Source organism: Centroberyx gerrardi, chromosome 13 (genome assembly GCF_048128805.1).
Source record: "Centroberyx gerrardi isolate f3 chromosome 13, fCenGer3.hap1.cur.20231027, whole genome shotgun sequence".
Classification (NCBI taxonomy): domain Eukaryota; kingdom Metazoa; phylum Chordata; class Actinopteri; order Beryciformes; family Berycidae; genus Centroberyx; species Centroberyx gerrardi.
In genome coordinates this window covers 13709350-13726958 of record NC_136009.1, presented here as the reverse complement: position 1 = coordinate 13726958, position 17609 = coordinate 13709350, and the positions used below count along the sequence as shown (strand labels likewise).

The 17609-nt window shown below is 44.5% G+C and overlaps 2 protein-coding genes across 2 annotated transcripts in view; one reads left to right on the top strand and one right to left on the bottom strand.

Moving 5' to 3' along the window:
• LOC139922488 (protein unc-13 homolog A-like) overlaps positions 1–5689 on the bottom strand; it is a 28991-nt gene extending 23302 nt beyond the window's left edge. The window contains exons 1-3 of the mRNA XM_071913016.2: positions 5668–5689; positions 1474–1503; positions 1121–1220 (exon numbers count right to left, since the gene is read on the bottom strand). Coding sequence (XP_071769117.2) covers positions 1121–1220; positions 1474–1503; positions 5668–5689 — 152 coding nt within the window. The remainder of the gene's footprint in view (positions 1–1120; positions 1221–1473; positions 1504–5667) is intronic.
• Positions 5690–13159: 7470 nt separating this feature from the next.
• btbd2b (BTB (POZ) domain containing 2b) lies at positions 13160–17453 on the top strand. The gene is made up of 9 exons (XM_071922108.2): positions 13160–13707; positions 13813–13932; positions 14278–14434; positions 14705–14810; positions 14936–15133; positions 15294–15486; positions 15593–15680; positions 15816–15962; positions 16203–17453. Exons 1-9 carry the CDS (start codon positions 13160–13162, stop codon positions 16362–16364), a joined length of 1719 nt encoding a protein of 572 aa, XP_071778209.1. The 3' UTR covers positions 16365–17453.
• Positions 17454–17609: the final 156 nt, after the last annotated feature.

The following is a 17609-nucleotide window of genomic DNA, read 5'->3' as shown; positions in this document are numbered from 1 at the left end:
AGCGGAGGGAGGGAGGGAAGGAGGTGATTGTATCACATGCCTGGAGGGAGAAAGTGGGAACTTTAATTAAGAAACAGGGGGCTGGATTTCCCGTCTCAGTGGTGACTCCTTTTAAGAAAAGTGCCACTTTGATTCATGGCAGTGACTGAGGGGACACAGTCGTTTAAAGGCAGTTTGAAGGAGGGCATGAGGATCTCCGCAGCCCATCATTACATAACACCGCTTCTCTGGCGCAACACCAGTACAACGCCTCCGAACCTCCGGATCATCCAAATCCACAGGACTCTGCAGTCAGCCTCCCTGCTGCATCCCACACGTTTCATCTTTAGCACCATTAATCACTATATACTACCACACTGTCAATACCACACTGGATACCAAACATACCAAATACTTTGTGTGATATAATGTACAAATAGTTCTAGCAATAGCAGTGGGTTATTATTCCAATATTTATTGAAGCACAAGCTCAAACAAACTAATTTCAAAGTGAGGAAGACCGCTAATGATGATGTGCAAAAGTGAAAAAGACTGCTAATGATGACTAGACACCATACAAACAAGAGTAGAGGAGGATGAGGGAACATGGGGGGAAAAGAAAGGTTGAAAAAGGGGGAGAGGAGGAGTAAAGCAGATGAAGATCAAGGAGCCGTGTTTAGAGGAAGCGACAGAGAAGAGGAAAGAGGGGTTGGGAGAGTGCCAAGGTTGAGAACAAGGATGAGAAGAGCGCGGGGCAGAAATATCGAGGGAGAACGGATGAAAGGGGGGATGAGGGAGTTGTTGAAGGCAGAGGTGCAGATGAAGAGAGAGAGGAAAAGCTATGTGAAACAATACAAGGATAAAGGGCACTTGGGAAGGAGATGTGAAAAAGGGGGAGGTGGGAAGATGAGAGCAAGGTTGATAAAGAGCAAGAGATTAAAAAAAAAACAAAACACTCAAGCAGCTCAAGTGGAGAGTGAGATGAAGGGATGACAAGAAAGGACAGAGGTAGAAGAAGAGGACAGAGAGAGGGAGAGGGAGGTATACATACATATTTTATATAAATAGAGAGAGAGAGAGAGAGAGAGAGAGAGAGAGAGAGAGAGTTTTGTGTTTTGTCAAAGGATGACAAAGGACTCACAACATGAAGTCTTGTTCCCAGCTGGGCAAGTTGCCCCGGACAGCGATGGTTGTGCTCTTCACATTTTGTACCTTCAGCGTCACATAGGTGTTAAACTTCTCTATCAGGGAGAGAGGGATAAAGAAAGAGTTATAAGAGTTATAGAATGACAGAAAGAGAAAGATGCCCAGGCCTAAAGATTTTGATGCATGCCTACATTTTGTTCTACACAATAACTGACTTCCCATCCCCTCTTTTGCATTAATGGCTTCAGCATGTAATGTTTTCTGAGTCCGCAAACAGTCTATGATTAAAGATTTATGCCACATAATTGTGAGTCTCTCCCCTTGTGTGATCTGCCTCTCTTTATTTACCTTGGGGTCCATCCAGCTTGGCTTTCTTCACTGTGGAAACACAGAGAGGGACAGAGTCACACACAGGAACACCATCTGTTTCACTTCTAAATGCTCCTGTGTCCCCTGTTTTTGGCTTTTACACAGAGAACAGATTATGAGAGGATGCTCATATGATAGAGGTCCGTGGAAAGTAAATTTTTATCAAATCTATACTTTTGCAAAATAGTACAGATTAAAGATATTGTGGAGCATGAGAATTATAATACATTTGTGTCCTTGGATGCTACTTAGACTTGGATAGGGATTTGGTTGATAATGATGGAGGGTATACACTGCATAGTCACATAATACATGACTGCTGAGTCAGGAAATTGAACCTGCAACTGTGCAGATCTGTGCCATAAGGTCCAGACCTGTTGGCACTGTATGTGGTGGCAAAACTGCACAGAAACACACAGTGCTGGTGAAACATTGGCCACCGTCCCACAGAGTAAGATCACTGTGGCATGCTGGGTAGTGGACAGGCTGGTTCTATGGAATGCAGAAAGCAACTGTGTCTTATCCCAGAGAAACAGGAAGTATGTTATCGCTACATACAAGTAAAAGAATACCATCTAGCACTGATTAAACAGATCACTGGCAAGAATATGTTAGTATTATTATTTTTACCGCTTCATTACTCAGAATTCATCCACTAGTCAGGGTTTAGTTACATCTGCTTTTTTCAGGAACTCCTTTAATTAAATTAAAACATTGGATAGGATAATTTCCACGATTATCAAACAGGACATGTGACCTTTTTTTCTAGTTTTCTAAGTAAAGTTAAAGCCCAGTCTTTCTTGCTGCAGTACCTTTTTTAACAGCTTTGACGTAACTCACGCATACATTTTTAATGCTCCACTACCTGCCCCCCAACACACACACACACACACACACTCCACAATGTCCCCACACTCCAACACACAGGCTAGTACATTGTATGAACACACACAAAGATCTGATAATGTATTCATAAAAAAATGTAAACCAAACCACCCCATACCTCCCTTGAGCAACGCAATATGAACTTTAATATTCAACTTTCAACTGCTCATCCCATAATACTCTACACAGACCGTCCACACTGGAACCAGTCGCTATAGTAACGACCAAAAGAAGAAAAGTTGCAAATGAGTTGAAATTACCCTGAGTCAGCGAAAGACTTTTCTTTCTTTCTCTTTCACTCTCTCGCTCCTCATCTCTCTTTCATGTATCACAACACAGGCAGAATCTGCAGGTACAGTGCTAAGCAGTCACAGCAGCAGAGACAATAATACACACTCTCACCTGCAGTGACTCACTCACATCCGCCTGCAGCTAGGATAAAAAAAGAAGAAAAGAAAAGATTCCCTGCTGCCATTCAGACCACTGCACTCAAAACACACACACACACAGATTCACACACCACAATTTCATCTGTCTAATGCCCAACATCTGTCTAATGCCCAGTTCATTTTTCAAAACAGATGTAGCTGAAAGCCATTGCCCCACTGTAAATGTGAACAGAAAACAAAATATTTCAATATTATGCGGAGAAGACAAAGCTGAAACCAAGCTGTGTTTCCAGCCGTTCTTTAGATTGTTCAGGCAGACAAAAACAGAGCATGGTTCTTTGTGTTTTACTCACAGGACTAAAACAGTCCTGGAAATATATCAGTACATGAGGAGGATCAATGAAAAAAGAATTGGATTTCAGACGGCAGAAAGCTTAATAATAGAACACAATCATAAATCTCTCTGATGGAGTAAATTACGATGAGAAACATCCCCAACCCCCAAAGAATATTAGAGTCGCATTTGTATGCATGTAAGCACACAGGCAACCCCCTGCCACACACACACACACACACAATCATGCATACACATAAGCGCCTGCATACACAACTCATAAAAAACAAGCCTGTGAGGCGCTATAACATAGAATCAATCCGCTGAAATGTAGGCTACGGGCAAGTAGCCTAGATTCAGAAAACCAGACCAGATCCATAAATTTATATCAGCATCTGATTTCCCATCTTGACTTAAAGGACTTTCCAAATCAAAGTCTGTTTTTCATGATCAGAGGATGTATAGCCTATATACTGAGGATGCATGTACCGTGTTACAGAACAAAGTACATTGTGCAACACAGCTCATAGCCCCAGTTTTCCTCGTAGAAACCTCATTTTTTAGAAGGTACCACTAGCACAGCAGACTCCAACTTAAAGGAACTAAGAGGATTTCCCAGAGAACAGAGACTCACAGGGAATCAAGCAAATCTTTCAACTTGAACTGTCAGAATGTGAAATAGGGAGCGGGTGAGCTCGGATCAGCCATCCAAGGACAAAAAGAGGGTTGACATGATTCAAGCAGACAGCGCCTTATTCTAAGGGATCATATGGACACGGGGATCTGCAGTAGTCTGTGCAATTGATGACACAGACACTGCGCTGACTCATTTAGTGTCCAAATCAAGACAGGTAGAAAATTGGACTTGAAAGTACGTAGAATATCTGCAGGCAAAAAAAAAAACTTCTCAGGATCCATCTGTCTTTCTGTCTGAATTCTGCTTTGTCGACAGATGCTACAAAGAATGCAGCCTATTCAAGAGGTACAAGGACTGTGGAGGCCAGAAATAGCACCAGTCAGGTAAGCATGAATGATGTAACAGGAACAGAAACGGGGCTCTCTGCCAAGTCTCGTAGTCTACGACATTGACATCCACAGCCAGTGTTTATGAATGAATAACTTTCAGGTCCTAATGACGTCCGGGACCAGCTCGGTAGGGACAGTGAGTGGGTGGACCGGGAACGGGAGGGTAGGGGTGGAGGTGTGTGGGGGGGTATAGCTAGGAATTATGGGCCCTCTGCGCAGGAGGTGACTCAGGGCCCCCCTCCACTTTCTTATTGTCCCCATACCACCATTAATCGACCTATGACAAACATCTAGCCTATGTCTCACCGTCCGCAACTCAAACACACCTCCACACAGTCATTTACTGATCATTTATCGGACACATCCCTGATTGTACTTATGGGTTTTGGGTACGACTGTCTCATCGACTGTCATAACCATACTGTGTTCAAAATCTGCCACGGGAGGATCATTTTGTTTTAGTCAGCACAGGAAAAACCTAGACAATTTTTATTCCTCTTTGTCTCAGGTAACACAACACAACAGTTGCTGTATCATATTTGAGGAAGTTTCATTTGCTTGCAGTTATGCAGATTTCAACCAAACCCTGTTTCAGAACCAGAGCAGTGAAATACAATATCTAGAAATATACACTTGAGCAGGACCACAAAAGACATTTCAGCCCAGACACTTTAGGGTCCTTCCCTCAGCTTGGGGGGCTAGGTAGTCAGCATCCCAATTCCCCCTACTACTGGGGAATAAATTAAACCGGGGGTGGATTATAACTAAAGTAATCACAGCAGATGCTTATTCATCATCACATCCAGAGGGAACAATGTCAGCATCAGGTGCTTTCTCTGAGCGGGGTATGGGGCGGTGACGCATCGCTTCAGGGAAACAGACGGAGGGCCGTGACGCGCCGTGCACACCCCCAGCCGCCCCCGAGTATTCCCTCACGACTACAGCAGAGCGGCGGAGTCTACCGCGGCAGCGGTGCGGCAGCGGCAGGGGCTTCCTCCTCCACCCCCTCACCCTCCGCCTCCTCCTCCTCCTCCACCGACCGCCCACGCATGAATGAACAGAGTGGATGACACACAGCAATGCCAATACAGTACTAGCGGAGGAAATGACTGCTCTCATCCATGTAGACATACATGGGGAACTCCGGAGCGTGTTAGCTTTTTGGCGCTTTCAGTCACGACCGGCTATATGGGCTATTTTATCTCATGGTGTCTTTTGCTGGTAAACAAAGCATCCATGCGAGGCAGCTTTACTTAAGGTCATACAATGAATAAAACATCCCCAAAATAGTCCATTCAGCAGCGGTGTCAGCCATTCAGGTCTCCCCATGACACCCTCCAGTAAGCAACCAAACATGTTATCTTTCCTAGGACGCGCTGCCGTGTGATTTAATGACTATTCAGCACAAACCGTCCGCTGTTCAGGCTAGACTTTTCTACTGAGCAGATAGCCCACAGGCTCTATTAGACAACTGGTGCAATAACGACTGGTTCCATAACATCCAAGCAGCGTGTTTCAGCCCCTGTGTGTCTGTCTTACCTCCCACACATAGCAGGGACATCTCTGATAGTGGTGTGAGCGTCCCCGGCTGTCCTCTGCTGAGTGCCTGCCTGGCTCCTCCGTGATTTGTTTGGTCGGTCCGGTTTTCCCTCTACCTCTCTTCTCTTGGGCAGCCGAGGTTCAAAACCCGCAATACTGTTACCCTAACGGTAACAGAAACTAAACCAGCACCATTTCACAAGTGCCCGTCTCTCTCTTTTGCAGCTGTTGCTCCTCCTTTATCCAGGACAAGACTCAGTGAATCCCCCCCGTCCTCCTTCTCTGCACTGCTTCAGCTCTCCTCCGCTCCTCCTGTGCGCACAGCCATCTTGTTTCAGCAGCAGCACCTCCGCGAGGACAGCTCCCCGCGCCGCCTGACGTCACGGTTGATGAGAAGCAGGCACAGGGGCACGCGGATGAACGGAGATGGGATGGGGCTGAATCATATCATACTCACCGGTATAATGAGCATCGTGTGAGAAACTGTGGCCTCATAAGCCCCCTAACGAATCAAGATGTAGTAAATTCATCCATTGTTTTTAGTTTTAAAAAGCAGTTGAAAAGACAATTGGCATTATTGTTTTTATCCTGTACCTTAATGTTGCTGTTGTTGTTGTTTCTTTTGTTTGTTTGTTTTTTAGCTTTTATTCTTATGCAATCTATAACAGGGCTTACTCATAAACAAGTCTATAAACAAAGGATTTATTTGTCTCTGATCACCTTGGCATTGTTTTTTTATAGAATTGTGCTGTATCTAATTATGCTAAATGGTATGTTGTAGCCTAATTACTCTTTAATAGGATCAGTCGTCCTGAACAAAGGATTGAATCCATCAGTGTCCCACATTTACTGTGTAAAAATAACATCTTGGGTTTTCCCACATAGGGCACACAGAGGGAATGAGTAACTTGAACTTATCTTGGTATCAAACTGACACAGAAAGGAGGACACATAAAAGGTGGAGGAAGAGGCTCAGCTCTTCTGAGGAATGAGAACAATCAAAAAATGAATCCCACAAGCGCTGTATTCCTGCTGTGCCTCTGTCTGGCTTCAGCAAAGGCTCAGGATGAAAGGAAAGATGGTGCAAGAGGAGATATGAAGAAGATAAAAAAACAGGGAGACTCTGAGTCCAAACAGGACTGCCAGCCAGACATCAAACTTGTATTGAAAAAGTGAATTGCTCCGATTGCAGAGAAAAACGTGATAAAACAGACACAGTCAGCGCTATAGAAGCACTGGCAGCCAGATGGCTGCCAGCCAGAAGGGAGGACCAAGTTCAAGACCTCAAGACAGAGAATCCAGGTATGAAGAGTTGCATGGAACATACACATGAAACTTGGATACTTTGAGTAAAGCATAAAAAATGTCTAAATATCATCCACTGTTCAGGCACTAGATATTTCATATTTATAGCTCGTGGCCCTGAAACCCAAGTCATTTCTCCCTGAACGCCAGGTGGAGGAGCTGAAGAGTGATAAAGGTGATATAGCAACTAGCTTAGATCAGACTCTAAAATGAAAAAAAGAGACCACTTCATTTGCTGGTTCATGATAAACATTGGAATCTTTAACACAGAATAATATTTGCCTTATCTCTCCAGTCCACTCACTGTGCATTGTCTTACAGTTAGTCACAATGATTTACATGATTTGTTTTTTACAGGAAGGAAGGCGGCTTTCTCAGTTGCACTGTTAGAAACTGGTGAAGGATACACTGGACCCTTCAATAGAGACGTCACCGTGGTTTGCAAAGCCTACAGCCCAGGGATAGGTAGATTACAACTCTTAATGAATTCTTTTTCACCAGCTTTGCTTTTGTGTTAACCTATACTCAAACAAAATAATTCACAACACACTCTTGATCTTGTCCTTATGCTGCAGGACTCTTCACTGCACCAGTTGAAGGAGTCATGATTAAGGCCACTAGTTTTCCTTTGGCCACAACTCATATGGTGTTGCTGCCTGGTTTAATTAAGAATGGACAGCATGTTGTTTCCATTAATGGGCATCAGGCAGTCAACACTGTAAATGCTGCCAACAGCCCACAGGGTGAAGAAACATTAATCCTACTGACAATATGGTCCCTTGTGTTTTGTTTTAGCTATTTTAGTGATTTGATTTTATTATTTTTATTGGTTATGTGGTGTAGCCTGATCAGAGTGGCTAGGAAGGTGGTAGGAGGCAGAGTTGAGAAACCAAAAATATGTACAAAACAAAAAAACAAATAAACAGTTAACTTGGCTTAACTGAACAAAACTCAACTCATAACGCAACTTATATTAACTTACATCACGTGCACACAGCTACACACTGACGTCCAACCCCTGTAACAGCCAAAAAGCAACTGCTTAAATAGACTCTTCCATCAGCAGGAGTCAATCTAGGCTGTACCATTCCTGCAGGTAAATCCCATGCCTCTCCTGAAAACAGGTAAGTGATAAAGTTATTAATTCTTACTAACCTCCAAGTAGAAACACAACAATACTTGTCTGTGTTTTACTTCAACCATAAATGTTGATGGTATGTGAACTGTACCCAAACATAATGCAAAACACAAACAAACCCGGGATAGTATGTGTCTGCAAGTTACAGATCAATGATGGAACTATGGCTAAAAACAAACAATTAACAAGCATGGTTAAATTAGTAAGCAATATGGCACTGACGGTGAAAATGGGGACAAATGGTGTGTTCTCACCCCCTCTTTGCCAATGAGGTAATATTTCAAGGTGTCTAAAGCCCACTTAATAGCTAGAGCTTCCTTATACCTCATTTCCCTTGGGAAGAGTTTTCGGCTGATGTACTGCACAGGCAACTGGTTTCCATCCTCTCCTTGCAGTAACACAGCTCCGAGACCTACTCCAGAAGCATCTGTCTGCACAGTAAAGGGAAGAGTGAAATCTGGACATTGCAAAACAGGTCCTTGACAGACAGTTTTTCAAGTCTTTGAAAGCATTCTCACTTTCTTGAGTCCACTTAACCTTTACTGGGCTGGATTTGCGAGTCATGTCAGTTAGTACTGTAGATCTTGATGAAAAGTTGGGGATGAGTCGGCGATACCAGCCTACTAACCCCAAGAATGACCGTAGCCTCCTCTTGGTGTTAGGTAGCGGTGAAGCTGCAATCGCCTCTACCTTTCCTACCTGAGGACGGATGCCTCCACCTCCAATCACATAGCCAAGGTACTGGACCTCAGGCTTGGCGATGTGACACATTGATGACCAGACCAGCACTCTGGATGCGTTGAAAGACATCAGCAAGATGTTGCACATGCTCCTCCCAGGTCCGGCTGAAGATAACGATGTCATCAATGTAGGCTGCTGCGTAGTCCACTCCTCTCAAAACTTCATCCACCAACCTCTGAAATGTTGCTGGTGCTCCGTGCAAACCAAAGGGCATCATTTTGAATCTGAACAGGCCGCTTGGAACTCTGAATGTTGTTAAGTCCTTTGAAGATTCTGTTAAGGGCACTTGCCAATACTCTTTGCAGAGGTCAAGGGTCGTTAGGAAGTTGGCATTTCCCAAGCGCTCAATCAGTTCATCAACCCTTGGCATTGGATAGGGATCAAAGGCAGACACAGCATTCAGTCTGGCTGGAATGCGACAGGTGGTGTCCCTGATCGGCTGCTGTTCTGGTGAATGCAGACGGATCGGATGTTCAATGAGGTGTGTACAACCTGGCTTCAGACGGAAGAGCTCTTTTGCCATGTGGGCTTGCAGCTCCTGGCGTTTATCTGCTGTGAGATGGCGTAGATCTGGAAACACTGGAGTCTCAGTTGAAGATGGAAAATACTGCTCCTGAAGCTCTTCCTCATCAACAACTGTGCGTGCCCACAAGGTTGTAGACTGCTCTGGTTGGTCTACCCACTCTTTCAGAAGGTTTACATGGAAGACTTGATGCTTTTTCCAGCGGTCTGGCAAAAAGAGTTCATATGTGACTGGGCCTGTCTTTTTTTCAATCTTGTATGGCCCCTGCCACTTGGCAAGGAGACCACTGTCAGACGTTGGCAGCAATAGGAGAACTTTCTGGCCCTCCTGGAAAACTCTCCGCCTAGAAGCCTTGTCATAACTCTGCTTCTGTCGCTGCTGTGCTTGAGCCAGATTACCATTGGCAAGCTCTTGGAACTGATCCAGTTTGTCTCTCATTTTCAGGACATATGAGAGCTCACTGCACTGCTGTTGTGGCATGGGACCCTCCCAGGCCTCCTTCAAGACATCCATTGGACCCCTCACTGAATGTCCATACAACAGCTGGAAAGGTGAAAACCCGGTTGGTGCTTGTGGGACTTCTCTGTATGCAAACAAGAATGGAAGCCATTGGTCCCAGTCTGACCCTGAGTCATTCACAAACTTCCTCAGCATGGACTTGAGGGTCTTGTTAAAGCGCTCAATGAGGCCATCTGTTTGTGGATGGTAGGGACTGGTCTTCACGCCTTGAATTCCCAGCATGCTGTACACCTCTTTCAGCAGGCTTGACGTGAAATTGGTGCCTTGGTCAGTGATGATCTCCTTTGGGATTCCGACTCTGGAGAACAGCTGAATGAGGCAGTTGACAATCTGGCGGGCCTTGATCTTCTTCAGGGGAAGGTTTCAGGATATTTTGTAGCATAATCGCAGACTACCAGTATGTACTTGTGGCCTGCACTACTCCTTTCTAGTGGGCCCACAATGTCCACGGCAATGCGGGAAAAGGGCGTATCAATGATGGGCATGTTAATGAGGGGAGCCCTATCTCCTTTCCTGCCTGGAGCTGTTAACTGACACTGTGGACAAGACTGACAATATTTTACCATGTCAGCGTACTGCTGAGGCCAATAGAAACAGGGAACCATTCTAGAAAATGTTTTTGCCTGTCCTAAGTATCCTGCCCAAGGGATAGAATGGCTCAGGTTAAGGATTGTGGGCCTCAAACTCTGGGGAATGACTAGCTGGTCACCAATCTGGCTACGGCGATACAGCATGTCTCCCTTGACCACAAATGCTTCCTTTCCTCTACCTGTCACTTGGGTTGACTCGGGCACATATCTAGAAAACAAAGTTGTAAGGGTGGGGTCCTCTCTCTGTAGCTTAGCAACATCGCTAGAAATGGCAAAAAGGTCGGACTCAAAAGGCTCGGACACATGCTCAGCTACTTTTGTTCCCCTTACTCTGTCCTGTCTCCTGCTTTTCCTTTCCTTAAGCTGTCTGGTGTGCTCAACACTAGGCACTTCCTCATTCGCAAAAGGTAAAAAGGACATCACTGATGATGTCACCCAGTGTATAAATACAGGAAGTGGTTGTGTGCCTCCTCCTTTTGTCTCTGAAACACATGGTGGGTATGGTAAATAGCAAAGAAAGAAAATGATTAAATTATGGAGCGCTGAACTGAACCAGTAAACAATAACTAAACTTAACAATACTTGTCTGTGTTTTACTTTAACCATAAATGTTGATGGTATGTGAACTGTACCCAAACATAATGCAAAACACAAACAAACCTGGGATAGTATGTGTCTGCAAGTTACAGATCAATGATGGAACTATGGCTAAAACAAACAATTAACAAGCATGGTTAAATTAGTAAGCAATTTGGCACTGATGGTGAAAATGGGGACAAATGGCATGTTGTCACCCACTTTGCCACAGGTTACATGGCTGATAATGATTGTAAAAAAAAAAAATCTCTGAAATAAACATTTGATATTGGTGCACATGCTCTGTACTGTATCAGGTCTTTCACAGCTCAGGTTTTAGGTTGATAGGTTGAATTAAGCCGTGACAGCATAATTCCAGAACAGGCTCCTCACTGTGGTACAATGTGAATAAAGCAGAGGATGACAAATGACTGGATGTGCAAAATCTGATAAGCCTCCAATGTGAAAAAAATAGTCAGTCCTTGAACTTGAATAATGTGCACACTACCTATTAAATGGAGCTGTTAGTGGAAATATAGGGGCATCTCTTAATAAAAGAAAACTTTATTTTGTGATGAACCAAAAGAAAATCACAACACTCTGATACACACAAACAGCCCCAATAGGAGACTGAGCCAGCCAGACATGATGCTATACAGTTACAGAAACTCCTGTAGTAAGGGTTGTAATTTTATATGAGAAAATGTTCAATAGACGATTTTCAAACTTTTAAAACTGCAAACAGACCCCTGAAGATACTAGCTATAATTAAAGATCTCTTTGTTTGCTCTATAAAACAAATGGTAAACCTCAAGCGCAATCAGCTCATTGTAGTGAAACAATTTGTCGGTAAAGATTTTTGTTCCAATTTTTGCATCAGAATGTTTTCTTCAGACATCAAACTCTGCAATTTCACTGAGGAGCAGGAAGAGGAGCAATAATCGACAGTAATGGCCCCACGTGGTTATTGTTACTGAGGTGATCTTTATGCACTGGAAACTGAACTGAATGACCTTGCTACATGCCGACCTATGATAGGAAATGTACAATACTGTACATCAAGGTACTGGCAGTAGGCTATTAATAACAGCAGGAGGGATTGCACTGCAGTTGCAACGTTCAGTAAAAGACAAAAGCTTTTACTTGGACTGATTATCTCTGGAATGCAATGAAATATCCATTCAAATGAAGAATCTTGGCTATAAAAAAAAACATAATGCCAGACTTTATGAGTTCATAGTTAAGAAGGACTGATATTAAGTGCACTGTTAAGAAATGTATATTTGCCTTTTAGAGAAGATGGACATTTCGCTGTTGAACAACGGATAGTTATTTGTTGCAGGAGTTGACTGAGACTCAACTTCAAAGATGCAAAGGATTAGCTGTGGTTTGATAAGGGGCTCAGCTTGGAAAGCATCAAGATGGACTGCGTGGCAATTGTGGAAAGTGGAGACAGCCCATTTACTTAATAATTATAAATGAGTTTTAATTATTAAGATCTGTGTGAGATTTTGACCATTTTTTTCATGCTTCTGAAATTCTGCTCCTGAGAAACAACCCTTGGATTGTCTCTCTGGTATATCATACTTCTTCTTTCATTTCTTTTCCTCACGTCTTAATAGCTATGCACTCAAATCTCTCATGGGCCATTAAGGAGAAACATCTCAGAAATCTATCAACAATCTGTGAGTGCAGCCATCTACAAATGAAATATCACGCTTTTCTTATTTGTCTCGAGCACTTCTGACAATAAATATGTATAGTCTCATGTGCGTCTCTTTATTGCTTCTCATGGGGATTTAGGAGAAAAATTCAGACATCAATGATCCTAAATTAATATTTGAATAAACAATTTTTCTCCAGAAATAAAGAAATAGTGATGTTAAGCAACAGGTCTGTCCTATAGGGAGTGCAGTGAAATTTAAGCTATAGGGTGGGGGATATGCAGTGCACCTGAGGCCGCAGGTCTGGGATGAAGCAGGGGAGGAGTTTGGCGGCAGCAGTAGCCACATAAAGTGTCGATACTACCAGAAATCCACAAGACGAAGAAGTGTTTTGTTTACGCCTACGTCACCGCCCCCTCGAGCTGTCAGATTCAAGATGGCTGCTGGAGACAACAGCGGCAGGCCTCCTTGCCTTAATTTCTCCGGCCCGGGCCCTTTAGGGAATGGTCAGCCCAGCAACAGCGTTTTTTCCATGCCAACGTCGAACGGTGGAGCCGTCGGTTCGGCCGGGGGAGCGCAGGGAGCGGCGAGGCGTCCCAACCCGCAGTTGGGGCCTGGCGGGGGCGAAAGCAACGGCGTTTCGGCCGGAGCTCCGCCGACTGCGCAGAACTCTCTCCAGCAGCCCGCTGCCGGAGCCGCTGCGGTAGGGGCGGCCGCCGGAGCCATGGCCACCGCGGCGTCCAACATGACAGCTACCGCAGCATCAAACGCACCCCAGGCGTCAGTACCGGCCACCCATTCCTCGTTTTCAGCCACCCCGGCAGCTGCGTCTGTGCTGGTGTACCGAGAGCCGGTTTATAACTGGCAGGCAACAAAAAGCACCGTCAAGGAGAGGTTTGCTTTTCTCTTCAACAACGAAGTGCTCAGTGATGTTCATTTTTTAGTGGGCAAAGGAATGGGGGTCCAGAGGATACCCGCACACAGGTAGGCGTGTTAACTGTAAATATTAAGAACAAATAAAACGTATATCTGTAAAGCAAACACTGTAACTTCATTCGTGTTCTTTGTTGTTTGCTGTTCACTTGTCAGGTTTGTTCTGGCTGTGGGGAGCGCAGTGTTTGATGCCATGTTCAACGGTGGGATGGCGACGACTTCCACGGAAATAGAGCTGCCAGATGTAGAACCTGCTGCGTTTCTGGCACTGCTGAAGTAAGCAGGATCATTGTGTGTGTGTGTGTGTGTGTGTGAGAGAGAGATAGTGAGGGAGGGAGGGAGGGAGTGTGTCTTTCTACTGGACTTGTCCATTTAAACGTCTGATGCTCTGCAGTCTTTAGCCAAAGTTGATTTTGAATTGTTCTATTATGGTCCTATACATTTGAGTATTGGGGAAGGAATAGGAATTTGCAGCCAAGATGAAGTTCAGATAGGTAATGCGATATTAAATCTCATGGCAAAGCATTCACCAAGTGATTATGAGTGAGCCAAGAATGTTTGAAGGCTGTATGCAATAATTAAATTGTAATGTCTTACATTATTTGTGGACCCCGCCTCCAGGTTTCTGTACTCTGATGAGGTCCAGATAGGGCCTGAGACAGTGATGACCACACTTTATACAGCTAAGAAGTACGCAGTTCCAGCACTGGAGGCTCACTGCGTGGAGTTCCTCAAGAAGAACCTGAGAGCGGACAACGCCTTCATGCTGCTTACACAGGTCAGCTTCCCTCACCTCTTGACTGATAACTGGGGCTGCACAATTTGGACAAAAAATTGTGATGCATTTGGACACAAATTTTTCTACAGAATTTAATTTTCAACCTCTGTCAAAAGCATCTTATCTGCCACTCTGTACCATTTTAAAAACTTGTGGATGAAGCCTTCTGAACCGTTAACCCTTACAGTGTTATTCTCAAAGAACAGAGATACTCAAATGTATTTGCTTGACTAATGCACTCCTTAAACTGTGGTGTATTCTTTGTTTCAGGCTCGGTTGTTTGATGAGCCTCAGCTGGCCAGCCTGTGTCTAGAAAACATCGACAAGAACACTGGGGACGCTCTTGCTGCCGAAGGCTTTACAGACATAGATCTGGGTAATGTAGGCCTAACTCATCCTGAATTATGCCATTTTAAGGACATTTAAGGATATTTATTGTGTGTTTATATTATACAAATTACTGCCTAACTGACTGTTGCTTTATATCTCTCCCTCCCACAGATACATTGGTGGCAGTGCTGGAGAGGGATACTCTTGGGGTGAGAGAGGTGCGCTTGTTTGGGGCAGCGGTGCGTTGGGCAGAGGCGGAGGCTCACAGGCAGCAGCTGCAGCCTACACCAGAGAATAAACGCAGAGTCCTGGGCAAGGCCCTCACACTCATCCGCTTCCCTCTCATGACCATCGAGGAGTTTGCTGCAGGTAAACAGGAACACAGTAAAACAGTTATGACAGAACACTTGTTTTGGTTCCTCTGTCCCTCCTGCTTCTCCCCTTCCCTAATTTTCTCCTCTCTCACAAACACAAACACTCTATGCCTCAGACTCTGATCTGTCTTTGGGTCGTGTTTCTGTGCCCTCAGGTCCGGCCCAGTCCAGTATTCTGACTGACAGAGAGGTGGTGAGTCTGTTCCTCCACTTCACCGTCAACCCAAAGCCACGCGTGGAGTTCATCGACCGGCCTCGCTGCTGCCTCCGCGGGAAGGAGTGCAGCATCACACGTTTTGGACAGGTGGAGAGCCGCTGGGGCTACAGCGGGACAAGCGACCGCATTCGGTGCGTGAGGAAGACGCAATCAAATAACATCCCATACATAAAGCTGTACTCGGCTCAACACATTTGACTTACCACACTAGATACATTGCTTTTGTTTTCCTTTCAGGTTCTCGGTAAACAGAAGGATATTTGTAGTTGGGTTCGGCCTCTACGGGTCCATACACGGACCAACAGACTACCAAGTCAACATACAGGTATGGTCCCGACCACGTCCCAATACCAAATACAACATTGTTCCTACCCGTCAGAAACTTTTCGTCTGGTCGCACTGTATGTAGGCATGTGTTTGATGTGTTTGGGATGTTTCTGTCTCCCCTTTCTTCCTGCAGATAATCCACACGGACAGCAACACGGTGCTGGGTCAGAACGATACGGGCTTCAGTTGTGACGGGTCGGCCAACACCTTCAGAGTCATGTTCAAAGAACCAGTGGAAATACTACCCAATGTCAACTACACTGCCTGTGCTACACTTAAGGTACATTACATGATGGAAATGGTAACACAAGATGTAAATGTGATGTAAAACATTTCTACACTCACACAGCAACACACTACACTGTCTAGTGCATTCCAGTTTCGGTAAAGTGGCATACATTGTTGTGGTTTTGGTTTTCCCCTGTAAATGTTAGAATATCTAATGGGATAGTTTTCAGGTTGCAACTATGTGGTGGTGTTTCGGCGAAAGTATTCAACCTCCTCTCCGTCTGTCTTTCAGGGTCCAGACTCTCATTATGGGACTAAAGGAATGCGAAAGGTAACGCACGAGTCGTCATCCACCGGCACAAAGACCTGTTTCACCTTCTGCTACGCGGCAGGCAACAACAACGGCACCTCTGTGGAGGACGGACAGATCCCCGAGGTCATCTTCTACACGTAGTCACCTCTGACCCCGCGTTGACCTTTCATCTGATGTGATGACCTGAGCTCAGTTCGGGGCCAGATTTCAGCAGTTAGACTGTGGCTAATCTGTCAGACAACATCCTATTGTCCTCTCCATATAGTGCACTACTGTTGGCCGCATGGGAAGAAAAATAGCTGTGAGGCGATGTAGGTCACTACATGGGGTGTAGCTTGTCATTTGAGATGCTGCCTCTCTCTTTCTCAATGGCCTCCTTTATCCCATTGTGTTATTTCCACAGCGGGGTGGAGAGGGGAGCTTGATGTTGAGGGTTATTGAGTGATGCAAGCCTCTTAAATGGACGTGATGTGACTGCAACTGACTCCGAGAGAGAGAGAGAGAGAGAGAGAGAGAGAGAGAGAGAGAGGAGCCTCTCAGACTGCAACACAGTATTGATGTCACCGCTGTGGATTTGAAGACGTAAACCATGACACTGAATTTTACTTTAGCTGTATGATCCCCCTTGTTGTACTCCACTGCATTCGAGTAAAGGAGAGACGCAATTGTATGAATGTACAGATTATTTGAACCCCACTCAGATTTGCCTATAGAAGATCCTTATCACTGTTCAGTGCAGACCAGTATTTCATCCATTTCCGCATCAGCTCTAACTCCCATAGACTCGTGGACTTCATAGGCTTATTAATGAACTCTTTTGGCAGATTTGAACCAAACTTTTTATAAATGGGTATGGCTGGAGATGACTTCAAAGGACACAGACAAGCTGTAATACTTCCAGAAGTGTAACCTTGTGAAAAAGATTGTCTTGATTCATCTTAAAAAAAAAAAAAAAAAAAAAAAAGACAAAATCAGACATTGGAGTACTGCATACAATCTGTGGCATCATGTCCCTGCCTGGTAGTTGCCTATACCTTGCACTTCTTGATCTTGCATATGTACATTTGGTTGTTCTAACTTTGGATGCACACTAACTCCTCTTTGGATATGTTTCAGCCTCGTTTTGAAATGTACAGGTGGAAAAGAGCTTAAGGGTTGTATATTAAACTGGCATTTATTAACATTATTGATGTAATTTGAAATAACTATGGATTAAAGAGTGACAAAGTATTGTGTTGCTTGTTTTTGATGAAGAACAAGACATACATTTTTCAGATTCTACATATTGAGTAGTATGAGGTAGTGGTGGTAGTGTTAGAGAGACTGTTATACAACCGCAGGACCTAGCTCCAAACCTTCATATCCTGCTTAAGTGTCCTTAAGCAG

What these genes read in the sequence shown, in the direction of transcription:
- btbd2b (XM_071922108.2), top strand. Translation starts at nt 13,160, where the DNA reads ATGGCTGCTGGAGACAACAGCGGCAGGCCTCCTTGCCTTAATTTCTCC. An exon ending in CAGAGGATACCCGCACACAG is followed by an intron (nt 13,708 to 13,812) that starts GTAGGCGTGTTA and finishes TTCACTTGTCAG; the next exon opens with GTTTGTTCTGGCTGTGGGGA. An exon ending in CTTTACAGACATAGATCTGG is followed by an intron (nt 14,811 to 14,935) that starts GTAATGTAGGCC and finishes TCCCTCCCACAG; the next exon opens with ATACATTGGTGGCAGTGCTG.